The following is a 19,362-nucleotide window of genomic DNA, read 5'->3' as shown; positions in this document are numbered from 1 at the left end:
AAACTTATTTGAAATTTTTTATAAAACATAAGATGATATTTCCCGTTTTGAAAATAAAACACTATATGATTTAGCGTTTGAGGTTTAAAAACGTTACATCATGTAACATTAAAAAGGACGTTTAGGATTTTAAAACGTTATATCATATAACATTAAGAAGGATTAAAAGATAAACATAAGACAAATTCAGCATTTTGGATTGTAATTTTTCAAATATGTGCATCCGATTAAAAGTGAATAATATTTAATCGGGTGCACATTAAGACGGTTATCTTCTTTGAGATTAATTTAGGATATTTTTTTCAAATATGTGCACCCGATTAAGTATTACTCACTTTTTATTCAAAAGAAAAAGTATTACTCACTTTCAGACGGTTCTCACAAGTCATCAACTAATCCACTGAATTCAGACCCCTGTGACCACAATTAAAATCAAGCCCCTCTCAGTTTAAAATAACTGGAAAAATATAAAAAAAACTATTACTTTTTCAAGTGGACCCATCTTAGGGTGGATAAAGACCGAGTAACGGCCTCAAAATGGGGCAATATCTATACGTAACAAAAAGCTACCCCACCACATGACATTTTAAATTTGTATCACACTTCTCTTTTAGCCCAAGCATGAAAAGAAAGCCCTTTTATTTGAATTTCAAATGCTTCAAAATAAAGTCCCATAAAATCATAACTGAAACTTAAGTGTAACGGCTGCTGTAACTTGACACATATTTTTAAGCCTCTTGTTCACTTCTCTGTTGTTGTCTTGTGAAGAAATGGGAGATGTAGCTTGTGTTATGCATCCTTTTTCCTATACTTCTGGCACCTCTGATGAACCCCACCAGGTTAGTTCATGTTTCTTGAATCTTGATCTACATTGGTTTGTAAAGTTTTGATCTTTTTTCATTTTTAAGTATTTTTGGTTTTCGGGTTTTCGAGAAATGTTACATGGCAGAAGTGTGTGATGCAGATGAATCCCCTGCATGCTCTTGGAGAGAGTGTTTCATTTGGGAGGTTCATGACAGACTCCTCTCTGTCATGGGAAAAATGGTCTGCTTTTACTCAGAATAGGCATGTTGAGGAGGCGGAGAGGTATGCTCAACCGGGGTCAGTGGCGGAGAAGAAGGCCTTCTTTGAAGCTCATTACAAGAGAATTGCTGCTGCTAAGAAAGCTGCAGCTTTACTTGAGCAAGAAAATGCTGCCAAGAATGCTGATGAGACGGAATTGGGATCCGGTGGCTGCATTGATGCACCTTCTGATGCAGAAAAAAGTGGACTTGAATTACAAGAACAAATCTTGATCAAGATCAAGAGTGGTAAGGAGAATTTGATGGTCAGTGCTGAAGAAGATGAATCGAATTCGAATGCAAACTATGCAATTCCTGATGAATTGGGACTTGGAATGGAAATGGATACTGAGGCAAAGGTTTTAGGGGAAATTGCAATGAACATCGGATCAGAAGACCCACCGGAGAATTTTGAGGACAAAAACAAGGTTTCTAGGCTGGAAAGCAATTTGCTGAAGGTGAATTTTCTGTTGTATTTGCATTTATCTTGTATTTACTATAAGGCAAAACAATACTTAAACACAATGCTTGAACCCTCAGCCCCTTGTTAAGAAGAGAAGAGGGATATCCGGTAGGCTACGATGCTAGGAATAGTATATAAATTCATATGCCAATATAGAGAGAATTGCGGTGGTATTGCAGATTGTGTAGATGTGTATGCTAATAATTTCAGTGTTAAATCAGGATGCTGTACAAATGGACAGAAAGAAGAGACCAGTTCTTTCTACCTTGAAATCATCAGTGTTCCGTAAAGTGACATCCACCCCTGCTAAATCTATGCCACCATTGGCCCCCAGAAAAGAGAACTCTTATACTCCAGCCACCATCAGGTCTACAATGGAGTCTACAGATAAAAAGAGGACAACACCAAAATCCTTACGGAGGTTCATTAATTTTACTCCAACAAGGAGACCTGAAAAATTACCAACTCCAGCTGCCAGAAAGACTGAAAGTTCAGCACCTGATACTAATTTCTACAAGGCCAATAAAGATTGTGCCACTCCTTCAAAAACTCCGGTCAGTCTTCATTTGATCTTATTAAGTCATTTAGGTATTGGATTGATGTTTGCAAATTATTAAATCGATATTCATATTTGTATGTAAACATCTGCAGGCATCAGTGAGTGGAATGCTGAAACATCCTTTAGTAACTCCCTACACAGAAAGTAAAAGGTACATCACTATACCAGAACATGTTAATGCAATTAAGCTTGATATATAAAAGTGGACATGACTAGATATTAACAGTTTCTCTTTATAACTAATTGTTAGGGACAAGGAATTGCTTGATCCTCTAGCCCCTGGAAGCAAAACAAGTGGCCCAAAATGGCACCTTTTATCTTCAGTGTTAGTTCTATATCACTTTCCTTAACAGTATTTGGGCTCCATAATTTCCAGAAATAAATTTAAGTAGACTCCCCCCTCCCTCCATAAAATATGCATGAAACTGTCATTGAATGCTTATAAACACTTATTTATGAATATGAAGAAAAACACAAGGTGCCATTTGCTGCTCGCAAACAAACACTATAGCAAATTTTTTATCTGCCGGGCTATAGTTAATCTATGATACTAGGACCTGGGTATGGAGTGTTGGATCCTAAAATTGGAAACATGAGGACACTGTCTTATTTTTGGACACAGTCAGAATTTATATAAAACAGTTTAAATTTTGTTTGGGCAACTAAAGATGATACACAAACTAAACATAGTTTTAAAAGGACTTCTTAAATTAGGCTTATTCTTCTTTTTTCTTTTATTTAGTTTGTTCTATCTATTTGTCATCTCATATTTCTCTTTTTGCGTCATGATTTCTTCTGATATTGGTCTTTAAACTGGCCACAGTCTGCACAGTTGTGTCAAACAATCTGACACAGAATTAGTGTCGGGTATGAGTATCATAAGTTGTGTCAAACAAGCTGACACGTAATTAGTGTCGTGTATGAGTTTCCATGTGTTTATGGTCGCCTGAACTGAAGAGTCAGAATAACATAGTACTTAATCTTATAGGTTTGAATATTTTTATAAGAATGCCTGTATCTATTATTTCAAACAAAATTTGATGATTTTGAGTATAATGACAGCTGTTCCAAATCTTTGAGTGCCTGTCGGAAAAAATTGCAATCTTCGACATTATCTACTCCTTTTACCTTGAGAACTGAGGAAAGAGCTGCAAGAAGGAAACAGGTACAAAGGTTGATTTTACTTGAATAATTTTGTTTGCTTGCTTTGCTTCCTCCCCGAGCACATAACTTATTGTCTGCAACCGTTATTTTTTAATCTTTCAGAAGCTTGAGGACAGATTCAACGAGAAAGAGGCGCAAAATGTTCAGAGGCAAGCAAAACTGAAGGTGATAACTGATAACAGAGATCTTACCTGATGAAATGTTAGATAGCATGCTACGTAATTTATGGGTTGACCTAGATGTTTATCTTATGCTTTCGCAGGAGAAAGCAGAAACAGAAGTTGGGAAGTTTGGTCCAAGCCTCTGTTTCAGAGCCAGACCTCTGCCTGAGTTTTATAAGGAAAGAGAAACATCAAAGAAACAAACAAAGAAGGTATCTTCGTGATTGCATCATCATGTATTTGACAAAAAAATAAAATAAATTCAAGACAAGCAATCAATTTCAGATAAATTTTTCTTTGCATTACTGCAGGCTCCAGAGATGCACCCTCAGACTTCCAAACAAGCAGGAAAGAAGGCTAGTTCTAATTCAATTCAAGGCACAAATCCATTTGCAAAGTCCTCAAACAACTCTTTGAGGAATTTCTTGAAGAAAAATACTCAAGAATGACTTCCCAAAAAATCAGCATCAAACAAGGAAAGAAGAATTCAAAAGCAAAGAAATACTTTGAGTCGTGGAAGTCGGGCTTCTGGTGAGCTGTTTATACCGTTCAATGTACTTTGCCATGATCAGTGATTTACTGATCTTCAGTTGTTTCAAACTTGATCCCCCCCCCCCCCAATATATGATCTATTTTAAATTCGGAACTATAGCACATTGTAAAGATTGAAGAGAATTCGTCAATGCAACATAATTACCACTTTTATTCATCTCTTTTTGGTTTTCTTGTATTGCACTCAGGGGCGGATCTAGACCCAAAATCTTAGGGGGGCACCAAGCAAATTTTCAGAAAAAACCTATATATTTTCAAATTTTGGGGGGGCACTTCTATAATTTTGTAAAATTTAGAATGGTGAAAAGGTGTAAAAAAAAAAAAATTTAGGGGGGGCACGTGTCCCCCCGTGCCTCTTCCTAGATCCGCCCCTGATTGCACTTGATGAATCATTGATAACTTGCGTAAACTATTTCATTCATACTTATAATGCACGTAATTTATACACATTGCACTAAATAACAGTAAGCAATTTACAGTCCCAAATATTAGAGTATCTAAGCTGCCACATTATTGTCTTTACCCAATCTTCAACATCACTGTCATTTCCAATACAATCCCCGATTCACAAATGTTCATCTCATCATCACTTTACACTATTGAACACCAAAATCACTATGAAACTCCACCTGAGCATCATTCTAGATCCAATCACCATCGCCATTGATGAATATAATGTAGCTATGATGTCCTATAGTCCTAGGCTATTTTGTAGTTTTTTTTTTGTAAGGAGGCAATTTTGTAGTTAATATAGAGTATAGACACTTAAAATTTTAAAATTGATTTCCAAATGAAATTGATGATTCGGACGATAGGATGACAAATTATTAAAAACTAACTGCTTACAATACTCTCAGTTTTCATAATGAGAATTGATATTATTATATATATTCTTACACATAATTACTTTACACAGATTTAGCCTCGAGCTTCTTGATGTTGTTAATTTGCTTTCCAGGATTTAGTCCCTTGGGGCAGGCACGTGCACAGTTTAAGATTGTGTGGCACCTGTATAATTTGAATTCGTCACATATTGCATCTAAACGCTCCTTCGTGTATTCGTCCCGACTATCCATAATCCATCTGCATTGAATCAAATTGAAAATTATTTTAAGATCATGCACATTTAAAGGTTCTGCAACTGAAATAACTAGATTTGCAGTACTAATACTAGATGTGCCAACTGTAGTTAATCAAGCTACCGACAGTTAAGAGTTTATGTATAGCTAGACTTTATGTTTGGTGTAATTGTAAAAATTAGGCGACTCTTCTGCTAATATGCAGTCTGTGCATCAAGTTAGTCTTGTGTTAGCTACAATTGTTGCTTTTATGTTTGATCGCGGAGAATTGGGGTTCTAATCATCCATTTCTTGCAAAGGCTGGAGACCTAATGCTTAATTAATCTATGCTTTAATTAAAACAAGCATGCAAGGGATGACAGAAGCAACTGTGGAAACTATGCATGCAGATAAAAATAATTACCAGACAACTGAAATACATATTTCCCAAATTTAAAATCTTGTCATACCGATTAGCATGAAGAAGAGCAGCAGGGCCGAGATACGACTCAGGGTTCCACCAATAACTAGGACAAGAAGTACTACAACAAGCACACAATATACACTCATACATTCCTTCAAGTTTCTCCCTGTCTTTCTTACTCTGCAACACTTCTTTTCCATCTTTCGTCGCAGTCTTCCTCTTCAACCACGGCTCAATACTCTTATACTGATTATAAAAATTAGTCATGTCCACAACCAGATCCTTAATAACAAACATATGGGGCAACGGTGTTATCATGGTCACAGACGATCCTGATTCAATCTTTGTCAAACAAGCCAAACCATTACAACCATCAATGTTCATTGCACATGATCCACAGATGCCTTCACGACATGATCGTCGAAAAGTCAGCGTGGCATCGAGCTGGCTCTTGATCAGGAAGAGTGCATCCAAGACCATTGGTCCGCATTCCTTGAGATCAACAGTGTAGCTTTTCATTTCGGGTTTCTTTAAATTTTCGGGGTTCCATCTGTAAATTTGGAATGTTTTTAGATTGGCATTGCTGGATTGCGATGCGTGGGCCCGGAATCCGGGCAGTGGTGGCCGAAATGTAGCTGCCACCCGCCTGAGCAAAGCTGCTGCCATAGAGAGGTAAAAATGGTTACTAGGACATTGAGGGTAAATGTAAAAACAGAGTCCAATTGAACAGGCTGATGCTCAGGGTTACCTCACAGAACGACACGTAGACGACATGAAAATTTAGCGGAATAAATATTTTAGACAATTGATTAAGAAAAACTACTTACTAAAAAACATTTAATTGGAACAGTAATATAGGGTCTTAATTCGCCTACGGCCCTTTATTAGTCTCTCTGACCATCATTATTTCTGCGCTCCACATTTTCAATTTTTGTTTGTTTTCTTCCCCTCTCTCGATCTCTGCGTCTTCATCTTCCTCGTTCATTACATTTATGTGATGACGACGGTGAGTTCATCTTTTTTCAATTATGAAACTAGTGATAGAATTTCTTTGTAAAAATGATTTGTATTGAGAATTAATATATGAATATTGTTGGCAATCAATTATCATATGTTTGGACTTTTGCTGTTGTCGCATGTCGTCCTGCGTTATGTTAACACCACGAGATCATGCATGTCGTCCTACGTTATGTTAACACAAGAAATCGCTTTGTTAGACTACAAGCCTCCTCATTATCATGATAATTGTTGATTGGTCGGCTTTTAAATTTTTAGTAAAACATGGAACCTGAAATTTTGATTTTAGGCCTCCTCATAATCACGATGATTGTTGTTGATTAGTTAATCATTACTTTGGCATGGAACCATAATATGTTACTATAATAAGGCTGTTTTGTGCACTTTGATTGGTCAAATTATGGAGAATATTGATCATACATTGCCGAACACATTTTTTTCTTGGGTAAGGTCAATTACAAGAATTAATTACTCAGACATCCACAAGTGAAATACGCGAGGCTAAATAATAGCAGTTTCTATGTTGATAAAATAATTTTATAGTAAGAATGCCGTGTTGCTTTAGATATAGCCCCACCCACCCGAGTCAGTTCCTTATGATGGAGACTGTATGTGTTGTACGAGTTCATTCTCCTATTAACTGGAAGTAATCTTTCAGATCCATCATTTAGTATATTATACTTAGCTGATAATGAAGAACTGCATGTCACTGAAGTTCTTTCTGATTTTACTGTCCATATATGTATGCAGCAAGACAAAGGCCGTCCTTTGCCAAAATTCGGCGAGTGGGATGTTAATAATCCCTCATCTGCTGATGGATTCACAGTCATATTTGCCAAGGCTAGGGATGACAAGAAAACCAAAGGAACTGCAGTCAATGGAGCACCACCTCAGAGGGTTGAGTCTAAACCTCAACCAGACCATCAATCGGTATCTTAATAATGGCTATTAATTACAATTTTAAGTTTCGTTTTTCCCCTGAAATTGTTAACCTAAAGCCCTTTTTATCCTCAAAACACATTGTTATGCTTTATGATTGAACCACAAATCCACCCTTGCTAATTTGAAAATGGAAGACAGATTTTTTCGCCAGTAAATGGTTGTCTGTATCTATGATGGAATGAAAGAGTACTGGTATTAAGTTGAAAAATGTGAAATGGCACCCCTTGAAAAGGCCAGAAGCAGAAGGGTATCGCTGATATTCCCAATATAATATGACCACTTGAAAAGTAATTGTATTCTGTGTTCGGATGCAACTAGAAAATCTAAAAATCTGAAATTCACTCATTCATAAAATACTATATCAGTTGTTCCAGCGCCATAGCTTAGTAGCTTAAGCAATAGTTCTGATATATTTTGTCATTATCTGGCGCAGAAGAAGAAGTGGTTTTGCTTAGGCTGAAGAAAATTGGCAGCAGTGATCGAGAAAGAGTAAGATGGAAAATGTAGGGGTCCAATAGTGCAAGAAGGCTGTCCTTTTTCCCTGTTATATATGTATGTTTGATAAAATGAGTTAAATACAATATTTCTTTGTTCATCCATGAAAAATGTAACTGGGAAAGAGGCCACTTGAATAACATGCTCTTGTACTAATGTTATCCAAACAAAAAATAACTTCTTACCAAGATACTTCCTCCATTTAGTGTATGCAAAGCTTTTCTTAGTTTTTAGACAATAAACAGTATGAAGCTTCGCGGCCTTACCTTCAACAATAGATGTAAAGACTATAATCATGATCAAAATCAGTTTGTATGTAGAGTAAGTTTATTACAGGCAAGAAAGAGCTCTTCGTAAGCCATAGATAATAGCACGTCTGAGCGTTTAATTTCTGGTGAAGCCCTCTGAATGCAATCAAGGGAGCGCTGGACCAGGATAGGTGCTGGGCCACTGATGTTTAGCGTTGCTTAGAGAGGCTGGATAACTACTAGGTGTTTGTCTGTAACTAAAAATAGTATCACTAGTCCTTCGTACCCAAAAACAGAAACGGAAAGGCTCTGGATCTTAAATGCTAAAGCTACCTTAAAGTTCACATTGCTTGATTGTATTCAATGCCTCCCTAAATAATCAACATTTATAAACAGTCCCCAGTTTTAGGTCACCAACCTTCTTCACCTCCAATTCAACCAACGACGGTGCAAGAAATTATATGTCTGAGCTATCAAGTTATGGTTAGTAACGCTTAATAGTGATGCACCATGTGATCACTACTTATTCAACTCTTCGATCTCTTATTACCAAGTCCGCTTGATCTCTTATTGGCACAAGAAGAGATATAGGTAAGTACAAGCTCTGACTGGGTTCACATGCAGTAGCTAAATAAAGTTCTAGTTGCTCACATCAGTTGGAAGAATCTATTTAATGAATGAAAAAGTGATATTTATCACCAAAAGAATTAAAAGTTTCATGCATTAAATTCAAGAATAAAGAAAATGATCCTTCAGAAGAAGATTGGACTTTGGAGGCACTCATCTTATATATAAACGCGTAAAGATCATACTTTTAGTACTCACATTTTACAATATGCTTATGGAACTCTGTCTGATAGAGGAACTGAAGTCTCTGCCCTTGTGGCTTCCACTTCTTCTTCTGACGCTTGGTTCTTACTCGGTTTGCAAGTTATTGTTCTCTTTTATCAAATGGGTATATGTTAATTTTCTGAGACCTAGCAAGAATCTCAAGAACTATGGGTCATGGGCACTGATCACAGGGCCAACTGATGGTATTGGCAAAGCTTTCGCCTTCCAGTTGGCCCAAAAAGGCTTGAATCTTGTTCTTGTTGGTCGGAACCCAGATAAGCTTAAACGTGTTTCTGATGAGATCTTGACAAAAGAAGGGAATACCAAGATCAAAACTGTTGTTCTAGATTTTTCCGGTGATTTATCTGATGGGCTAAGAAGGATTGGTGAAGTTATTGATGGTTTGGATGTTGGAGTTCTGATTAACAATGTGGGATGTTGCTACCCTTATGCAAAGTATCTACATGAGTTGGATGAAAAGTTATTGGCTGATCTGATAAAAATTAATATCGAGGGGACTACAAAGGTCACTCGAGCAGTGTTACCAGGAATGCTGAAGAGGAAGAGAGGTGCAATTGTTAATATTGGCTCTGGTGGATCTACTGTGCCTTCTTATCCTCTATACACCATTTATGGCGCTGCAAAAGGGTAAGCAAGAATTATATTTGTTATAATTGCTTAATTTTTATTTATGCCTACACTTCTTTTTCTGCTTTGATGTCTTTCTGCAACTTCTCAACTCTCTAGACCATGGTTCCGGATAGGATGAATTTCACTTGCTTCCATTTTTTTAAAAACAGTCGCAGAGGGTTGCAATATTTCTTTTAACTAGAACACTAGATAACTCTGCAGAACTGAAGATTTAGATTCTTTCTATGAATTTGTAGCCTAGTAACATGCAATGATTAAAAGTTTTATCTTTCAGATACATTGATCAGTTCTCAAAAAACCTTTATGTGGAGTACAAAAAGAGCGGTATTGATGTGCAGTGTCAGGTATTACTCTGTACATTTTCATCAGTTTAAAGTTTTTCTTCTTATAAAGGTCGTACCCAGTACACAAGGCATCCAGTGAGATAGATTCTGATGATCACAGTCTTACCCTTATTATTTATAAGTATATCGTTTTCAAGGTTTGACCCATGACCTAAGGGATAACAGATAATCACTTGACAGGCAGTTTAGTGTTTTCGCTCTCTATTGAAATACCTGGTAAATATTATGGACCGTAAAGTTGGTATACCTTGATTATAATCAGCTTTGTCTTGTTACAGACCCCCTTTTACGTGGCAACAAAGATGGCATCAATAAGGAAATCTTCATTCATTGTTCCATCGTCTGATGGTTATGTTCGGGCTGCCTTACGATGGGTAGGCTATGAGCCCCATTGCAATCCTTACTGGCCTCATTCTGTCATGTGGAGTTTCGCAAACTCTGCACCTGAGTTCATGATTGAAGCTTTTATTTTATGGTTCTGCCTTTCCCTCCGTAAGAAAGGACAGCTCAAAGATGCTCGGAAGAAGAATTGAACAGTCCTCCAGGCTAATGAGTACTCATGCTCTCCAAATGCCTGGTAGATATGTTATTTGCTTATTGGTGGGCGACTAATCTGGGGAGTGTATAACTGTAATAATATGGCAAAAAAACCACAAATAAAATGGAGTTATTTCATTATGTATTGAGTGGCATTAGCTTCCAGCCTATGCTCACATTAACACAAATGTGTTCAATGTATATTAATGAAATGTTTGGCACTAAGCTGCAAGAGAACACAAGTTGTAAGCTCTAGTTTAAAGCATCGCTTAATGTTTATAATTCTATCGTATGATATATAATTACAGTCTGTGCAACAAGAACTTGAATAATTGATCAATTAATACGCAAGTGTCAGTTTATTTTAGCAGCCAATTGTCGCGATTAAACTTCTGGGAACACAAGCAGCTTCTACAGGACTGACTTAATAGGAAGAGGAGTATTATCTGTGACCAAATGATCATTGTTCTTCAAAATGCCATCAAGTTCAAGTGCAAATTTGTTCATAGCAGATGCTGGTAACCAAAATGGCACCACAATTCCCTTCTCACCCTTTCTGTTCTTGAATGGTATGTAAAAGCTATTCACAGTCCCCCCTCTGGCTGGACCGCCATACACAGGTCTTCCCCATCCGTAATCAACACTTCCAAATCCAGCACGTGTCAGGTCTGACACAAAAAAGGTCCTCGCTACTGTGAAATGTGGCCGTCCTTTTAGAACCATCAAGTCAGCAACTGATTTCATGTACTCTTCGTTGAAAACTTCTTTGGTTTTCATAACAAGTTCTAAGGCGTATTCAATCGGATTCTGACAAAGCTTCCCAGCAGTTGTCAGAGCTGCTGGGAACGCAAAAGCATTTCCATAATACCCCTTAGGCAGAGAGGGACTGAAATTGCTGCGTGCATTGATAACACAGAGCAAGCGCACCTCCTCTTCAGGACCAAGATCCAGGGAACGAGTACGAATTCGCCATAAAAAAGCGGTTAGCAGTTCAAAGGTAGAACATTTGCGAAAATCAGTAGGAACCAGTCGACGCAGGGTAAGAATCTCAGCGGGGCCAAAAAAGAATGAACGTTGAACCAAATTAGCCATAGGAATCATGGTTTCCTTCGTGTCAGCCACATTATCATACTCGGGATGAGCACACGTAACGCGAGGTGGATTCCTCGCATTAAGTAATTCTCTTTGCCACACTGGATGTATAGACGGCACACTTGCCCCCCTAGCGATTTCACCTAAAGCAGTCATAAATTGAACAAATCCAGCAGCATCGCACATTGTGTGATTATGGCGCCAGGCCAATATAAATCCTCCACACTTAAGCCGAGTTACCTACATATGATAAAATTAAACAGCCCATTTAAGTGACCAGTTCTTCTAAAATCTCGAGATGCCAAGAAAAGACTTTTTCTCAACATTAACAGTGCCAAATAATCCGTAAAACGTGAGCTAATTATAAAGATTCACAGAAGGGAGAAAAAAATATGTGAATACCTGAATAAGGAGCAGAGGAGTATCAAGAACTCCAGAAGAGCCAGGCACGTCGAAAAGAAGCTCGCCTAAACAAGGAAATGGTGGATAAAGCGCGTCACCAAATTGCTCAAGTGTAACATCCGCGTCGGCTTCAATAAACAGCACTCCTTCTCCGGTGCATTCCACAGCCAGTTTTCTGCCTGCGCCTTCTCGTAGGCGGCCTGCAAACGGGTAATAAAATACAAGAGTTTTGGCAAGGGCTTCCCTAATGACTTTCACGGGTTCCCTGTTTAGTACATCAGTGACATTATTTTTATTTTGGTAAAATTGGATGATCGGGACTTGGAAACGACAAGTCTCTTGATCGTCTATGTCCGAGAGGAGTTTGTACTCGTGTGGCGTCAGTTTTGCCGGAGGTATGAGCTCTGGTGACCGCCTTGTTACAGTGAAAACCAATGGCTCTTGTCTTGCCATGCATGAAATATGTGTTAGAAACTAAGAGGTTGTTAAAGTTCAAAAAATAAGTCGTTTGTAACTTAAGCAGGATTGCAGAAGTATTAGAGATACTGTATATTAGATCTACTTAAAAGTTGCTTAAAAGAAACTGAATTTCAGAAAAACAACTGTGGAGTCTATTCAACAGTGCAGATAAATATGGATAACATCTGAACAAGATGGACTGGTTCAATTCATCACTGCGGGTGTTTTGATTTCGTAAAAATTACATATTTATTATTATGATTGATTCGGTATCATTAGTATCAATTGAGGTAAAAATGAAACTAAAATAATAATATCATCAAGACTATTAAAATTAAAAGAGCCGTTTAGGTTGGACAACTGGTTGTCAAGGGAGGCCTTATCTAAGGCACAGCTCCAGCTCCATTAGCATCAGATCTGTATTTGAAGGGTCTGGATTGAAATTTTTCTTTTTTAAGAATCCGCTATAATTTTCCGTTCCGCGGATAGGAATTTTTCCATTCCGCGGAAAGGAAAAGTTCCTATCCGCAGAAAATTATAACGGATACTTAAAAAAAAAAAGTTTTAATCTGGACCCTTCAAATATAGATCCGACGCTCCTGGAATGGAAGTGTGTGTCAGATAATCTGTTCCTGACAACTGGTTGTCAGGGACCAGGACCCTATAAAAAAAAGGCATCTATGAGTACATAATATCGTTACTCAATAAACAGGCTGGTGATATTCATCAGATTGGCAAGATGCAAATTACAAAGTGTGGTCACAATGTTATATATACATGTACTTAAGAGCTTAATGAACTATAACATTGTTTCTGGAGCATAGAGTTCTCTTCTGTCAAATGGTTTACCTCTCCTGGGTATACCTGCTAGTTTAGAGAATTCAGACATATTCTTTCTGATTTGAACCTTTTTCTTTCTCTCCATTGGGCGAGGACCCATGGAACCAACATCGATCGTTGAATTATAAGTCTCTGCTGATTCAATAACAGCGTCGTATGCCTTTAAAGAGAGATTCAGGCCACTGATGTAAGCCCTGACATACATATCATATGCAAGCCTTGGCTTACCATCATTCGTAAGCGCCTCAATCAACATTTCATAACTAACCTCATTTGGCTCAACATTGTGTACTTTCATACGCTCAAACCATTCATATGCTGAGCCCCCAAAATTATTTCGAGCACAAGCACTAATAATTGCATTGAATGTAACAACTGTTGGCTCAATCTTAGATGTGATCATTTCCTGGATGATGGAATCGACAATGCCAAATTTTCCTTGTCCAGCATATATTGAACACATAATTGTGTAGGCATACAAATTTGGCTCCACGTTCATTTTTAGCATGTGCTTCCACACCTGAAGGGCCTCATCATATAGCTTCCCTTTTTCAAGAGCACTGAGCAATGCACCATAAGATATAACTGTCGGCTTCTCACCATTTTCTATCATCCTTTTAAATATTTGTACAGCTGCAGAAGTTTCTGATGCTTTGGAGCAGGCAATAAGAACAGCATTCCATTCTCTGCTTCCCGGTTTTATACCTTTCTCTTCCATCTTGTTCAGCAATCTAACACCCCACCTCCAAATTCCTCTTTTCTTAGCAGCAGTAAGCAGAGTATTGAAATGAGAAACTACCAATTCATATGACATGTTATTTGGTTTCGGCCCTTTATCCAACAAATCCTCATAAACCTCCAGCGCCGCCCACCACTTCTTAGCCTTCCCCATCAACCAGATTATATGGTTGCAAACTGATAGGCTTATCTCAGAATCCATGTCTCTTATCCTATTATATAATTCTTTCGCCACGGCATAGTGTTCTTCACGAGTACATGCCCAGACAAGGCGCTCATATTCTGCCTTGCCAGTTTGAAGGCCAGCCTTGTCCATATCTGCAAAAAGTTTCAATACATTAGTGCTTAGGTTGTCAGTCTTGACGAGCCATTGCCTCGTCACCTGATAGCAAATTCGAACAATGAAGTTCTCTAGTTTGGCAAACTCATAATCCCAGTCCTCATTAAGGTCATTTCCTAGTTCATTGTTTTTGTATTTTTCTCTTATATCAAGAAAAAACTTTAAGGCTCCAAATCCATCTTCTAGTCTCCGATAAGCCGCCAAAGCTGTAGAGTATGAAGCAGGAGATGCACATAGGCCCTTCATCTTTATCTCCTCAAAAAGGTTAAGAGCATCAACTGCACGGCCTTCAGCCAAATAAATTCCCATCAAAGTGTTGTAAGTCACAATGTTAGGCTGTATGCCTTCCGCAGCCATATCACTCATGAGCTTTTCCCCTTCCTTGTATTTCCCTGTCTGTTTCAGGGTGCCTAATAGACTATTATATATGAAAAGGTTAGGCCCAACACTGCTAGAATCTTTCTTTTTTCTTTTCAGCCAATTAAAAAGAGCCAATGCAGAATCAACATTATTCTCTCTGCCAAACGCTCTAATCAACGACGAGTACACCTGGAGAGGAACCTCATTCATATCTTTAAGAACCTCCTCCACATCATCTGGAGTTTTGGCAAGCTGTAAATCCAACCCCAATGCACGGACATCAATTCTTTTGCTCCTCTCTTTGCCAAAATCTTCCTTACCTTTAATAGAATGATCTTGTAGTTTGTCATCATTGTTATTAGCAATGTCATTCCCTTCAACACTATTCACATGAGCACCATTTAAACCCACACTTTCATCCGTCTGCCTATCTAAAGAATTCAAATCTCCTTTGGTATCTACACCCTCAACCTCTTGTCCTTCCAATGCCCACGCCGGAGAAAAACTTGTCCTACTATAATCTCTTACCGGCTCGTGAAACATATAAAATTTAACTGTGGAGTAGTTGGAAAAAACAAAACATCCCAATTCATGACCAGGTCTCCTAAAACAGTGCTTACTAGTATTCCTCCTATATTTAGTTGATACAAACAACTCAGCACAGCCTCTTCTATAATAAGCTAGTCCTCTTTTTCTCCTTAAACTTAAATTATAGTACGGTGAACCCAGTTCATAATCCAAATGAGCTCCCATGAAAAGCTCACACCTTTGAGGTAATATACTAGAAGCTTGCATTCTCTCTCTCTCTCTCTCTCTCTCTCCCCCTCTCCCTCTCCCCTCTCTCTCTCTCCCCCTCTCCCTCTCCCTCTCCCCTCTCTCTCTCTCTCTCTCTCTCTCTCTATATATATATATATATATATATATATATATCGCAGATTAATGTGAAGTTGAAAAAACCCCAGAAGCGTGATACAAGAACAGGATGATCAAAGAATCAACAGAAAGAATCTTGATAGTAACTAGAACATTCAGATATGTATACACATAAACACAGAAACTGGTTGCTCTTACCTTAGAATCTTGAATTGGAGCAAAAGATTGAATCTTTAAGGATAAAAGATGAAGTTAGCTTGTGGGGTTTGTTTTACATTGCAGTGTGTGAGTTTCCCACAGCCATTCATTTACTTTGCAAGAGAGAGCTGTGAGTTTAATCACAGCCAGGCAAAATAATTTAAATCCAAGGAATTATTCGGTTTAATTTGTGGCCCAATACTGTGACCCGTTACCTGTGTATATACCATAATCCATAGTTCAGTGTCTTGACCCGATTTACTTATGGTCCCAATTAATTTCTCAAAATTAATTATTATTTTTATTATTAATTATTAACTCTTTAAAATTTCAAAGTTGATATCGGATTATAACGTATTATTTTAATGAAAATTTTCTCAAAAATAAAAGTTCATATCATATATCTTTTATTCTAATCACAATACTTTTTCTCTTATTTCAGGAGATTAAAAAATCTTAATATTAATCTATCATGTAATCTTATAATCTTATTTGTAACCGATACTCTTATAATATAATAATACTTTTTTAAATTAATAATGTCAAGATTGTTAAATTTTATTAATTTATCAAAATTAAATATGCAATATCATAATACATATCTGAATCAAAATTCTATAGTCTAAATATTAATTTGTGAAGGATTATTTTAACTAATCGAGGTTTTACCATCATGAGATTACTGTTCGCGGGTACCATAGTACTCAAAATTCAAAAATATATATGTCAAACTGGAAACAGCAAAAGAATGTTTGCTAATTTATGTCAATAAATAGGATTAATAGGATTATGATAAAATTCAAAATCTTCCGGGGAAACAAATGAAGAACATTGTACAAGTCGTCAGACATGTAATTTGTCTAGCCTTTCTTGATCCTCCCTTCACCTCTCTAGCTAGCTACATTCATGTCAAAAATATAATGCTATCAGCACCGCAATCAGTGCCAGAGGATTCTTCATGTAACTGGATGCTCCATTCGATTCTGCAGCTTAAAAACGAAAGAATATCAAGTCTTTGTTAGCACATTTGAAAGAAATTTGAAACTTGTCTACTTAAACAACATATTTAGCGCAATCAGGGGACCTAACTTTCTTAAAATTTGTTAAAAAACTAACTAGACCTTCTGTCTCAGCTTCAGGTTCCGGTCTAACAGCTTTTGGCGAGGCAGAATTTGTACTGGAGGATGGGGTTGGCAGAGGTAGTGCCGGGGGCAGCTGGAGTGGCGGGGGCAGCTGTACTGAAGGTAGCGATGGTGGCAGATGGAGCGGTGGTAGTTGTGGTAGTGGCCCTAATTGCAGGTTCTTACAATCTTCTCCGAAGTAGCCTGTATATTAAAATTTTGTTCACGTGACACTTGCTTTGTCAAATTCAGAAAGAGGCGAGAAAATTTAGCAAAAAATAGGAATTGCAAGAAAATAAGCAACTTACATGGTTCTAAACAAGCAAAGGAAGAATCATCCAAGTAATTGGAAGACCCTTGGTTGCATTTGCAGTAGTGGCTATCTCCATTAACTATGCACTCTCCGTTCCCACACCACACAAGATTACAAGCTGAAAAATAATTAATCAACATCTTTTTATTTATTGTAACTAATCAAATTGCCAATTCAATTTACGCAAAAGAGAAATTTCAAATATTTACGGCTTGAAGCATTGATGGCTGGGAGCAGAGGTGCTGGTGGTGGTGGTGGTGGAGCTCTACTTCCGCAATGCAAATCTAATGTGCCTGCAGTTTTATAAATCATTCATCATCTAAATGTTCGTATCACTATCAAGACCTTCCCTTTTAACAATCAAAATGTATTATAATTCTGTGGTCGAGAACAGGAAAGGGAAATAAATGTTGGACTCATGTAACAAGCCACAAATAATTAAATTTGATTTTATTTCATATTTAGGTCTGGATCAAGTCAAAACCGACGTATGTTGCAGCATACCATAATGTTTTGGTGATGAGGCGAACATCATGTATTCACGTATCAAAATATCAATTCAACCATACAATATTTGTTAAGAATGGTATTGTATGCAGCAACATACGTTTGTCAGGGACCCGGACCCTCCACGTATAATATGTGCAAATAAGTAATCATCAAGGCTAAGATTTCACTAAACCAAATTGCAAGCACAGGCACTGTGTCACAAACAAGAAGTGTAGAACAGAGAAGCTAATCAAATCACATGTGATTATCAATTTAAATACAGTCTTCATGTGTGCACATTTAGAATGCTGCTGTATTTTCAAGGAAATCCACAACATAAACATGTAAGATGACAAAGTTTGGCTCAAAAAGTGAACGCTACCTTCAAAAGAACGACACGCCTATCTACATTCTAACCGAGTGAGATGCCTTGGATCTATGTTTATTGTGAGTGTCTAATCAACCAAATGAAAAAACTAACATGACTGTTAATTTCATTAGTTTGATTTATCTATGCATGTTTTTACTTCTTAACGATCATATAATGAAGTAAAACCTCAAATGGCTAAGGAAAAACATGAATTTGAGTGGTTAAGATGGAGGCTTACAATTGGGGAGAACACAAGAAGGAAATGCAAAAGAAGCAAGAGGGATATGCCTCCAACCAGGTTTACAATCACATTCAATCCCAAGTATTGTTTCCTTCGAAGCTCTGCATGTTCCTTCTCCGCAGTTCACTATACTACACGCTAGACCTGCAAATACCCCAGCTTTCCAAATTATGATCATACTCATGAAACGTGCATTGTACTATTAGCTAAGCGCACACACATGTACCTTTAAGAGGCACCGGCAAGACCTGAGAATCGGTGCTAGTAATGATACTGATGCAGGATAAAGAAAGGAGGAGAAGGTTGAAAATAGGAGGGGGAGAGAAATGTAAACTGCAACTTCCCATGATTCCAGGCTAGGAGAAAAGCTTCCCCTTTGAAGTTGGAGCTGCATATTTGAATTGGTAGTGTGTAGAAAAATCTCAGCCAAAATGCATTTTACATGTTTTCTTAAAAATTTACAATTTACACGAGCACACTACCTTTCACGCTGGGACAACCATTTTTGCTTAGCCACAGAGCCAAATGCACGTGAGAGAGACGAATAACCGTTTAAGGTGAGTTTTGATTTGTTGTTTCTAAGATACTATTGCCTCCCCTCTAAGCTCACCCGAATTCAAAAACCACTTCTCATGTCGTTTAATATCCGGCTTCATAATGAATCATGAACATTTTCGGGATAGGAGGCTTCAAACTCTAAATTACCGGTTCTCCGAAAATCTAAAATTGCTAGGATAATTGCAGAGCAGGATCTATGATGAAAATTGTATGGACGCATGTTGTTCAACTGAAATGACTATTCCTTGAGTTAGATTTCTAGTTCAGATAATTGTAATTGAACGATCGAAAGAATGAAATTATAGACTTTTTCTCTAATCCCCTCCGATTTAGAACAAATTTATTAAATTCTCCTTCATTCCATTGAAAGAAACAGTTCAGGGGGCTGTGGGTTGCTTCGGTTAGCCTTGCCAAGCATGGGGCTTTATTTTCTATAACCACAGTCTGTATTATATAATTTT

General features: G+C 37.5%; 6 protein-coding genes across 7 annotated transcripts; 2 read left to right on the top strand and 4 right to left on the bottom strand.

The window, feature by feature from the left end:
* The first annotated feature begins 640 nt into the window (after window positions 1–640).
* On the top strand, window positions 641–4,116 carry LOC108211576 (protein WVD2-like 7). Its single transcript, XM_017383213.2, has 9 exons — window positions 641–839; window positions 965–1,519; window positions 1,746–2,078; window positions 2,176–2,234; window positions 2,334–2,408; window positions 3,146–3,248; window positions 3,350–3,412; window positions 3,510–3,620; window positions 3,720–4,116. Exons 1-9 carry the CDS (start codon window positions 771–773, stop codon window positions 3,855–3,857), a joined length of 1,506 nt encoding a protein of 501 aa, XP_017238702.1. The 5' UTR covers window positions 641–770; the 3' UTR covers window positions 3,858–4,116.
* A 729-nt stretch (window positions 4,117–4,845) lies between these two features.
* On the bottom strand, window positions 4,846–6,184 carry LOC108212602 (succinate dehydrogenase [ubiquinone] iron-sulfur subunit 2, mitochondrial). The gene is made up of 2 exons (XM_017384326.2): window positions 5,489–6,184; window positions 4,846–5,043 (listed from the first exon to the last, which is right to left on the bottom strand). Exons 1-2 carry the CDS (start codon window positions 6,106–6,108, stop codon window positions 4,869–4,871), a joined length of 795 nt encoding a protein of 264 aa, XP_017239815.2. The 5' UTR covers window positions 6,109–6,184; the 3' UTR covers window positions 4,846–4,868.
* Window positions 6,185–8,595: 2,411 nt separating this feature from the next.
* Window positions 8,596–10,749, top strand: LOC108214861 (very-long-chain 3-oxoacyl-CoA reductase 1). The gene is made up of 3 exons (XM_017387081.2): window positions 8,596–9,623; window positions 9,901–9,970; window positions 10,249–10,749. The coding sequence occupies exons 1-3, from the start codon at window positions 8,980–8,982 to the stop codon at window positions 10,501–10,503; spliced, it is 969 nt and encodes a 322-aa protein (XP_017242570.1). The 5' UTR covers window positions 8,596–8,979; the 3' UTR covers window positions 10,504–10,749.
* Window positions 10,750–10,844: 95 nt separating this feature from the next.
* On the bottom strand, window positions 10,845–12,567 carry LOC108214860 (benzyl alcohol O-benzoyltransferase). The gene is made up of 2 exons (XM_017387080.2): window positions 12,002–12,567; window positions 10,845–11,839 (listed from the first exon to the last, which is right to left on the bottom strand). The coding sequence occupies exons 1-2, from the start codon at window positions 12,452–12,454 to the stop codon at window positions 10,919–10,921; spliced, it is 1,374 nt and encodes a 457-aa protein (XP_017242569.1). The 5' UTR covers window positions 12,455–12,567; the 3' UTR covers window positions 10,845–10,918.
* Window positions 12,568–13,157: 590 nt separating this feature from the next.
* On the bottom strand, window positions 13,158–15,936 carry LOC108214859 (protein LOW PHOTOSYNTHETIC EFFICIENCY 1, chloroplastic). The gene has a single exon (XM_017387079.2). The coding sequence runs from the start codon at window positions 15,531–15,533 to the stop codon at window positions 13,260–13,262; it is 2,274 nt and encodes a 757-aa protein (XP_017242568.1). The 5' UTR covers window positions 15,534–15,936; the 3' UTR covers window positions 13,158–13,259.
* Window positions 15,937–16,576: 640 nt separating this feature from the next.
* LOC108213356 (uncharacterized) lies at window positions 16,577–18,972 on the bottom strand. 2 transcript variants are annotated; one of them, XM_017385144.2, is made up of 7 exons: window positions 18,826–18,969; window positions 18,570–18,731; window positions 18,341–18,487; window positions 17,453–17,536; window positions 17,239–17,361; window positions 16,931–17,134; window positions 16,577–16,792 (listed from the first exon to the last, which is right to left on the bottom strand). In XM_017385144.2, exons 2-7 carry the CDS (start codon window positions 18,688–18,690, stop codon window positions 16,719–16,721), a joined length of 753 nt encoding a protein of 250 aa, XP_017240633.1. In that variant the 5' UTR covers window positions 18,691–18,731; window positions 18,826–18,969; the 3' UTR covers window positions 16,577–16,718. The 2 variants fall into 2 exon arrangements, with proteins under 2 accessions (XP_017240633.1, XP_017240631.1); XM_017385142.2 differs by having other exon boundaries at window positions 16,591–16,798; window positions 18,826–18,972.
* Between the last annotated feature and the right edge of the window lie 390 nt (window positions 18,973–19,362).

This window comes from Daucus carota, chromosome 3 (genome assembly GCF_001625215.2).
Source record: "Daucus carota subsp. sativus chromosome 3, DH1 v3.0, whole genome shotgun sequence".
NCBI classification, from domain to species: domain Eukaryota; kingdom Viridiplantae; phylum Streptophyta; class Magnoliopsida; order Apiales; family Apiaceae; genus Daucus; species Daucus carota.
This window is presented reverse-complemented; position numbering and strand designations above follow the sequence as displayed.

Excerpts from the sequence above, each read along its gene's own strand:
- LOC108214860 (XM_017387080.2), bottom strand. The coding sequence starts at position 12,454 with ATGGCAAGACAAGAGCCATTGGTTTTCACTGTAACAAGGCGGTCACCA. Across the intron at positions 11,840-12,001 it reads CTCCTCTGCTCCTTATTCAG|GTAACTCGGCTTAAGTGTGG; the intron begins GTATTCACATAT and ends TATCATATGTAG.
- LOC108211576 (XM_017383213.2), top strand. The coding sequence starts at position 771 with ATGGGAGATGTAGCTTGTGTTATGCATCCTTTTTCCTATACTTCTGGC. Across the intron at positions 1,520-1,745 it reads TGGAAAGCAATTTGCTGAAG|GATGCTGTACAAATGGACAG; the intron begins GTGAATTTTCTG and ends GTGTTAAATCAG. Across the intron at positions 2,079-2,175 it reads CCACTCCTTCAAAAACTCCG|GCATCAGTGAGTGGAATGCT; the intron begins GTCAGTCTTCAT and ends AAACATCTGCAG.
- LOC108214859 (XM_017387079.2), bottom strand. The coding sequence starts at position 15,533 with ATGCAAGCTTCTAGTATATTACCTCAAAGGTGTGAGCTTTTCATGGGA.
- LOC108212602 (XM_017384326.2), bottom strand. The coding sequence starts at position 6,108 with ATGGCAGCAGCTTTGCTCAGGCGGGTGGCAGCTACATTTCGGCCACCA. Across the intron at positions 5,044-5,488 it reads GCTCTTCTTCATGCTAATCG|ATGGATTATGGATAGTCGGG; the intron begins GTATGACAAGAT and ends GATTCAATGCAG.
- LOC108214861 (XM_017387081.2), top strand. The coding sequence starts at position 8,980 with ATGCTTATGGAACTCTGTCTGATAGAGGAACTGAAGTCTCTGCCCTTG. Across the intron at positions 9,624-9,900 it reads ATTTATGGCGCTGCAAAAGG|ATACATTGATCAGTTCTCAA; the intron begins GTAAGCAAGAAT and ends TTTATCTTTCAG. Across the intron at positions 9,971-10,248 it reads GTATTGATGTGCAGTGTCAG|ACCCCCTTTTACGTGGCAAC; the intron begins GTATTACTCTGT and ends GTCTTGTTACAG.
- LOC108213356 (XM_017385142.2), bottom strand. The coding sequence starts at position 18,690 with ATGGGAAGTTGCAGTTTACATTTCTCTCCCCCTCCTATTTTCAACCTT. Across the intron at positions 17,362-17,452 it reads AGCCATCAATGCTTCAAGCC|CTTGTAATCTTGTGTGGTGT; the intron begins GTAAATATTTGA and ends ATTATTTTTCAG. Across the intron at positions 17,135-17,238 it reads CTTTGCTTGTTTAGAACCAT|GCTACTTCGGAGAAGATTGT; the intron begins GTAAGTTGCTTA and ends TTTAATATACAG.